Raw genomic sequence first — 971 nt, 5'->3', positions numbered from 1 at the left:
TTGCGCTTCGACCACCACCAGCACGATCCCCGCCACCACCACCACGATGAGCGCGATCGGCAGCCCCGTGGCGACGCCGATGACCATGACCGAGCTCCAGTCGCACGACGACGAGCTCTGCGAGCCCTCGCTCCTGCCCGGCTCCAGCAGCACGCCGTGGCTGAGCGACGGGTCCCGCCCTCCAGGAGTGGGCGAAGGGGTGCTGGAGGGCGGGAGGAGGGTTCGACCGAGCACAGGGCCGGGTTGGCCCTCCAGCAGTCGACCTCGTGCAGGAACACTTCCGCGCCGCCCACCGCCACGCACTGCCTGGCGTTGGTTGACCAGCCGTTGAAAGGGTGGCGCACCGCCCACACCGCGCCGGCGCCGCACCCAGGCCGGGTCGTCGCCGCTGGCGAATTGCCAGCAGCAGGTGCGGTTCGTGGTGCCTCTGGGCTCCTGGGCGTTGAGGCCCGTCAAGCACCGAGTAGCAGCAAGGGGGCATAGGACCAGGGCCAGTCCTCACGGCCAGGGGTGGCTCCGACCGACCATGGCGGCCCGAGGAACCAGTACTGGTCGGGGCAGCTGTGTGTGGGCGCGGGCGAGACGGCCGCTGCGCCACCGACCCAGCAAGAGCTGAGGAGGACGACCAGCAGGGGTGGAGTGGCTGGAGGTGGCGCCACCTCCAGCCACTCCACCCCTGGCCAACGTTTTATGTTATTTCAATTAAAACAGTTGCCAAACGCCCACTTTCCTTATATCTACCTTTCAAACCTTTTTTTGGAGAACATGAAGGTGTGCCACACCACACGATACGGCCGTAGTGTTACGGTGAAAGAGAGAAGAGAGGCATCACGCGCGGCCGAGCTCTGCGGTGAAGCCGCACACGAGACCGGTCTCCGGGTGGCGCACGAGGCAGCCCGTCTCGAACTCGACCAGCCCCTCGGCCCAGCCGTGCATCTGCTGGAGGTCCTCCACCACGCGCGGCGAGCCGA

General features: G+C 66.9%; 1 protein-coding gene across 1 annotated transcript in view; it reads right to left on the bottom strand.

Annotated features, from left to right (window-relative positions):
- Positions 1-828: 828 nt before the first annotated feature.
- ACA1_233630 (von Willebrand factor type A domain containing protein) overlaps positions 829-971 on the bottom strand; it is a gene marked incomplete at both ends in the record, with an annotated part of 2284 nt that continues 2141 nt past the window's right edge. The window contains one exon of the mRNA XM_004340971.1: positions 829-939. Within this exon, the coding sequence (XP_004341019.1) occupies positions 829-939 (111 nt within the window). The remainder of the gene's footprint in view (positions 940-971) is intronic.

Source organism: Acanthamoeba castellanii (genome assembly GCF_000313135.1).
Source record: "Acanthamoeba castellanii str. Neff unplaced genomic scaffold scf7180000084762, whole genome shotgun sequence".
NCBI classification, from domain to species: Eukaryota; Discosea; order Longamoebia; family Acanthamoebidae; genus Acanthamoeba; species Acanthamoeba castellanii.
This window is presented reverse-complemented; position numbering and strand designations above follow the sequence as displayed.